At 45.5% G+C, this 6827-nt stretch overlaps 1 protein-coding gene across 1 annotated transcript in view; it reads left to right on the top strand.

Moving 5' to 3' along the window:
- The first annotated feature begins 3611 nt into the window (after nucleotides 1–3611).
- LOC119268788 (ATP synthase subunit beta, mitochondrial-like) overlaps nucleotides 3612–6827 on the top strand; it is a 4392-nt gene continuing 1176 nt past the window's right edge. Inside the window, exons 1-8 of the mRNA XM_037550491.1 lie at nucleotides 3612–4175; nucleotides 4968–5043; nucleotides 5126–5214; nucleotides 5342–5459; nucleotides 5552–5655; nucleotides 5737–5895; nucleotides 6038–6262; nucleotides 6347–6658. Coding sequence (XP_037406388.1) covers nucleotides 3714–4175; nucleotides 4968–5043; nucleotides 5126–5214; nucleotides 5342–5459; nucleotides 5552–5655; nucleotides 5737–5895; nucleotides 6038–6262; nucleotides 6347–6658 — 1545 coding nt within the window. The 5' untranslated portion in view covers nucleotides 3612–3713. The remainder of the gene's footprint in view (nucleotides 4176–4967; nucleotides 5044–5125; nucleotides 5215–5341; nucleotides 5460–5551; nucleotides 5656–5736; nucleotides 5896–6037; nucleotides 6263–6346; nucleotides 6659–6827) is intronic.

Below are 6827 nucleotides of genomic sequence, written 5' to 3'. Positions count from 1 at the left end.
GGATTGTTTTCGAAAGCAAAGATCCACATCCATGCGTCCCTCTTGGTGATTTTGCAACTTGACTTGGCACAAGAAAACTGTTTATTATCCTTCGAGGATCATGACATGTATGCTAGGCTAAAGAAAAGAATTGTAAGCTTGGCAGTGCTTGAGGGGGCGCAGAAGAAGCAATGTGCAATGGTGGCAAACCTGAAGGAGGGAGATGCAAACATAAATTGTTTCCATCTGCCCATAAATGCGAGAAGGCGGAAGAACCACATCAATAGGATCAAGCACGAGCATGGTTGGGTGACTGAGCACGAGGGGAAGGAGAAAATCATCCATGATCACTTTTTGAGGTCATGGGAAGGGGTCACACGAGCACCAAGGACTTCAATTTGGACGAGCTAAATAGTGCGCCTCAGGATTTGCATGAGTTGGGGGCCGCCATCACTGAGGAGAAGGTTCGGTATGCCATTAATGAGATGTTGAGCGACAGGGCGCCCGTGCCACATGGCATCACATGTGTTTTTTTCAAATAAATGTTGGGACATCATGAGGGTCATACACCTCTTCGACTCCTTCCACATGTCCAACCTCCACTGGCTCAACTCCGCTAATGTGACATTCTTTCCCAAAAAGGAGGGTGCAGAGAGGGTTTCTGACTATAGACCCATTAGCTTCATTCATGCAATCGCCAAGATTATTGCGAAGGTGCTATCCATCTAGCTTGGTTCTCACATGAATGCCCATGTTTCCAATGCCCAAAGTGCCTTTATCAAGAGGAGAAGCATCCACGACAACTTCATGTACGTCCGAAATTTCTGCGCGTCGGTTGCACAAGTGCAAAACACCCGCCCTCCTCTTCAAGCCTGACATCCACATGGCTTTCGATTCGGTCAAGTTGGAGTTCATTCTTGATCTTCTCCAAAAAAGGTGGGTTTGAGCAAGGTCCGAAATTGGATCGCCACACTTCTCTCCCCATCCTCTTCCTGGATCCTATCGAATGGGGTGGCTGGCCCTACAATCAGGCATGGTCGGGGCCTCCGACAAAGTGATCCGCTGTTACCTCTCCTTTTTGTCATTGCAGTCCCCCCTACTCGGCAGCCTTCGCATACAAGGCACAATTCTTGGGCATGTTGCTCTCCCATGGAGCAAATGGTTTGGAAAACTTGGGTGCCACCGAAGGATTTCTTCGCTTGGCTAGCATTACAAGACCGGATTTGGACGATAGATAGATTGGCCAAGCATGGGTGGCCAAACTCCGCCCTTTGCCTCTTTGCAAGTGGGAGCAACAAATATGGGCTCACCTATTCTTCAAGTGTCGCTTCACCAACATGTTTTGGAGTTTGGGTCTTGACAAGCTGGGTCTTGACCATATGGATACTTCTACTTGACACTTAGAGGCTTCCGTCAAGGATTGGCAGGCGAATAGAACCGGCTTGGGCATCCCCAATAGGAAGGCCATGGCTTCTCTCACGATGCTTGTTTCTTGGACTATCTAATGAGAGAAACTCCCGTGTATTTCATGACAAGAGCGCGCCGATGATGATTTTTCTCGACAACATTCTAACCGATGCTAGCTTTGGTGTAGGGCGGGAGCTAAGAAACTAGGGACAACTATAGTGCACGAGTAATTGCCATGTGACGTGTTGTATATGGGTTGGTTGTAAAATGAACAAACTCTATTCTCCCCTATAATAATTGATGAGGCAAATCTTAGCGTCCATTTCAAAAATAATAATAAAAACATCTAAGTTCATTTTCACTATGTAGGCAAGCGTCTCCAAGTCAGTCTGCATTTTTAGGATATTTAGTATGATTTTTTGCATGTTGTGAACTCTACCAACATTATAATCTCATGGATGTTATCTTTGATATTCCTACATGTGATTCGTATGACGAATAAATATGCCTTCAGGGGATAGACTGGGCAGGTAAAAATACCTCATGGGATTTTTTCTATGATTTATGTTCTTCTGGGTTTGAACTGGATTGAGTTTGTTCCTATTTTGTCTTGAGTTTTCATCTTTTCTTTTAGCAAAATCACCACAAACGGACCTAGGAAGGACGTTTAGTTTGATACAAAGCCATTCCTCTATTTTTCTTGTTCCGATCATGTTCTTCACCCACTCTCACTCCTCTTTTACTTTCCTCTTGCTTTTTGGCCTCCATTATATATATTTTTTCAAAAAGAAAACTAAAATAGTTTATATTATTTGTTTGCTCGCCTATTCCTTTTCGTCTGGCGACACATAAGGATGTTGTTGTGTCCCTGACATATGAAATATGTGTCTACTAATAGATACATTACAAAAGATGAAAATAATGCATGCGAAACAAAAAAACATGCCTGGTCCAGAAAGCAGAGTAAGAGCATCTTCAACAACTCTCTTTTCTCCAATAAAACTTTTGGTATTAGAAGAGTTGAATAAAGAAAGTTCTCTTGCTCTAATAAATATTGGTGATCATCGGAGAACACCCCAACTTTCTCGAACCGTGGCGTGAAGCAACGAGCTATTTGCCACCAAAGCGACCTGACCCGACTGCCGTCGGCAAAACCGCCGCCGCCCCTCGCCTACTGCCTCTGGCGTCCCTGCCGTCGACACGCACCTTGCCCTCGTCGAACAAAGGCACCAAGGATGGCTCCACCCCGAAGGTCGCCGCCGATGCGACGTTGCAAACCCTCCCCGTATCGGGCTCGCCGCCATTCCACACCCCACCCCAAGCCCGTCGTCGCTTGCTCTAAACTACGAGTATTTATGCGTACCATTAGTTGTTTCACCCTTATATATAAAAAACAAACTGTTTTGTTAAGAAAAAACAATGAGATGAAAATAGATGAACTGTTTATTTTATTTGAAGAGCCAGTTAGGCCAGTCATAATGAAAATAACTTAGCTAGTAACATAACGCATATCAAGATGAATTTACTTATGTGGCAAGCAGTTAACGAGGAAAAGAGAGGTTTGGGATAACATAATGCATCCTGAGAAAAAATAAGTCCACACCTACATAAATGAAGCTTGCATGACCCACTATAAAGATAGTAACATAGACTAGTCAAAGTTACTCTCCACTATGACTAGCTTACTAAGATGAGGAACAAATAGCCCAAAAACTATGACTAGCTTACTAGGATGAGGAACAAATCACCCAAAAAAAACTAGGTAAAAGCTGACGATACATCGGCAAGCACACGCTCCAGCAATCTCGGTCTACGCGAATCAACCTGTGGTTGAGTTGGTTAGGTGGACAGTGGTATCCCTAACCCACCAGGGTTTAAATCCTGGTGCTCGCATTATTCCTGGATTTATTTCAGGATTTTCGGCGATACGCTTTCAGTGGAAGGAGACGTTTCCGTCGACGACGAGGCGCCTACAGTGACTTCGTAAATCTTAAGATGATATGCCGACTCAGTCTCTCGGAGGTGCTCATAGGGATAGGGTGTGCGTGTGTGCGTTTATAGGGATAAGTATATGCGCGTGTATATAAGCGCTTGTGTCTGTACTGATGTTAAAAAAAAAGCAATCTCGGTCTACAGAGGACCGAGCCCACCCGCGAAACCCTCCCGCTCCCGAGAACGCCCCAGTCCCCAATCCTCCTCTCCTTATTCCGCGCCCCGACCCCGATCCCGATCCCAAACCCCTACCACCCTTTCCCGTAGTGCGGAGCCGCCACTCCCCACCCCGCGGACCATTTCGCAAACCTAGATCCAAGTCCTCGTCGCCGGCCATGGCCACCCGCCGGGCCATCTCGTCGGTCCTCCGCACCGCTTCACGCATCCGCGCCGCCTCCCCTTCCCCGTGCCCCCGCGCGCCGCTCCACCGCCCGTCCCCGGCCGGCTTCCTGCTCAACCGCGCCGCCGCCTACTCGTCATCCGCCGCGGCGCAGGCCGCTCCGGTCACGCCGCCCCCCACCTCCGACAAGCACACCGGCACTAAGATTACGGATGACTTCACCGGCGCCGGTGCGGTGGGTGAGGTGTGCCAGGTCATTGGTGCCGTGGTGGACGTGCGGTTCGACGAGGGTCTCCCCCCGATCCTCACGGCGCTGGAGGTGCTCGACAACAGCATCCGCCTTGTGCTCGAGGTGGCACAGCATCTCGGGGAGAACGTCGTCCGCACCATCGCCATGGACGGGACGGAAGGGCTCGTCCGCGGCCAGCGCGTCCTCAACACCGGCTCCCCGATCACTGTAATGCTGCCCTCTCCTGCCTCTCAACCTCGGTCATGTTAGAGACGTTCCATTTTGATCTAATTCTATTCTGATGAAATGACGAATCGGTGGGTGTTGGATTTGATTTGTATGTGCCGATCTGTGTATTAAATGGCGAATCATATATGGCTTTAGTTAGCGAATGGGTTGACAATTGACATCACACTGAATTGGTGCTGATCATTGGTGACGGTACAAGTGCAAAGTAAATCCATTTCTGTAGTTTACCAATGGACTTGCCATACTGATTCAGTAATGATTGTTGGTAAGGAGACAAATGTGAGGCGTTCACTCTGCAAACCATGGACGTCCTTATATTGCTATTTTTGATACTGTTTTCATATATCGATTCCTATCACCAGAGTATGAAAATATTTATCATTAGGTAGCCAGTAAAGTTACTGGATGGTGCATGCCATGTGGGACAAATTTCTGGCTTAGCATCTCTATGCTCTGAGAATCGCTCAAAGCATAGATAAGGTATCCATTAGTGAGAAAAGCAGAGTATGCATGGGCGCCATGTAGGGTTCTCACTAAGTGATCGTGTGAATTGGTGGGTCCAGAAGACCATACATTTCCCAGTATATTTTTATAATATTTAATTATTCAAGTTCAAAGTGACTTTTTTTATCTGAGAAATTCAATCAAAGTGTTACTTTGAACCATATCGTTGTCATAAACTTCTTATATCAGAAATCGGAGGGGGTGTCACTATATTTGAGCATAATTTTTCTGCTTTTGTTGATGCATTTGTGGTGTTCACTTTTGTAGGTTCCTGTTGGTAGGGCGACTCTTGGGCGTATTATCAATGTTATTGGTGAGCCAATTGATCACAAGGGAGATATAAGTAAGTCTGTTAAACATGCATTGAAACTGTGATCATTACCTGTATATGAATTTAATTTACTGATTACTCCTCTCTGCTGCAGAAACAAACAGTTACCTGCCTATCCATCGTGAAGCCCCTGCTTTCGTTGAGCAAGCTACCGAGCAACAAATCCTTGTTACTGGAATTAAGGTGTCCCTTCTAAAGTGTTATTTTCTTAACACACATGACTTCTAATTGGTTAGGCATCTTTAGATTAGCAAGAGAATTCCTATCTGTGCAAATATTAATTCTAATGTGAGCATTTTACTTCCACTAGGTTGTGGATCTACTTGCACCCTATCAAAGAGGTGGTAAAATTGGTCTCTTCGGTGGTGCAGGGGTGGGCAAAACTGTCCTTATTATGGAGTTGATTAACAACGTTGCCAAGGCCCATGGTTAGTATTTTGCAGAGCTTGATAGTCATGCCAAGCTTTTTGTTTATTCTAGGTGTTTATTTTGGCTTATTTGTTTCACTTGTTTATTCTAGGTGGTTTCTCTGTCTTTGCTGGTGTTGGAGAACGTACGCGTGAGGGTAATGACTTGTACAGGGAAATGATTGAGAGTGGTGTCATTAAGCTCGACGGCAAGCAGGTACATGAAACACATATCCAATATATTACTGCATTTTGTATGTATTGGATAAATCTTTCTTACACTAGTGTTTTGTTGCAGAGTGAGAGCAAGTGTGCTCTTGTGTACGGGCAAATGAATGAGCCCCCTGGTGCTCGTGCTCGTGTTGGACTGACTGGTTTGACTGTCGCTGAGCATTTCCGTGATGCCGAAGGACAGGATGTGCTTCTCTTCATTGATAACATTTTCCGTTTCACTCAGGTACCCTTATGTCAATTACCAGCAATGATATCTTTGGTAATTGGTTCACAATTGACACCCGCAAACATATATGCTCAGCTTTCTGCTCAACTTGTGTTTTATTATGCCTGAAAAAGCTGTATGTCTGGTTATTCTATGTCAGGCAAACTCTGAGGTGTCTGCGCTGCTTGGACGTATTCCATCTGCTGTGGGATACCAACCAACCCTTGCTACCGACCTGGGAGGGCTGCAGGAGCGGATTACCACCACAAAAAAGGGTTCTATTACATCCGTGCAAGCTATTTATGTGCCTGCTGATGACTTGACAGATCCGGCCCCTGCTACCACTTTTGCCCATCTTGATGCTACCACCGTGCTCTCACGACAGGTTGCCTACCTAATATTTAGCTGTATTTTTTGTTGATTGAAATCTGGTTGTTATCGATTTGACTTGATTTGTGCTACATGGCAGATTTCCGAGCTCGGTATTTATCCTGCTGTCGATCCTTTGGATTCCACATCCAGAATGTTGTCTCCTCATGTTCTTGGCGAGGCTCACTACAACACTGCTCGTGGTGTTCAGAAGGTTCTTCAGAATTACAAGAATCTTCAAGATATTATTGCCATTTTGGGAATGGATGAGCTCAGTGAGGACGACAAGTTAACAGTCGCTCGCGCTAGGAAAATTCAGCGGTTCCTTAGCCAACCTTTCCATGTTGCTGAAGTTTTCACAGGCGCACCTGGAAAGTATGTTGAGCTTAAGGAGGGTGTTCAAAGTTTCCAGGTAAATAGTTTGACCCCCCCCCCCCTCTCAAATTGATTTATTCCATTTGTGTTCTCAAGATATTCTTTAGATATTTGGTTTTATTATTTGTGTTTGTTGCAATGGTTGTTCCGTGGTGACAAAATGAACACTGCATATGATAATATCGTCTTTGAATTTGAATTTATTA

Source organism: Triticum dicoccoides, chromosome 3A, assembly GCF_002162155.2.
Source record: "Triticum dicoccoides isolate Atlit2015 ecotype Zavitan chromosome 3A, WEW_v2.0, whole genome shotgun sequence".
NCBI lineage: Eukaryota > Viridiplantae > Streptophyta > Magnoliopsida > Poales > Poaceae > Triticum > Triticum dicoccoides.
The sequence above is the reverse complement of the archived record's forward strand: the minus strand, read 5'-3'. Positions and strand labels throughout refer to the sequence as shown.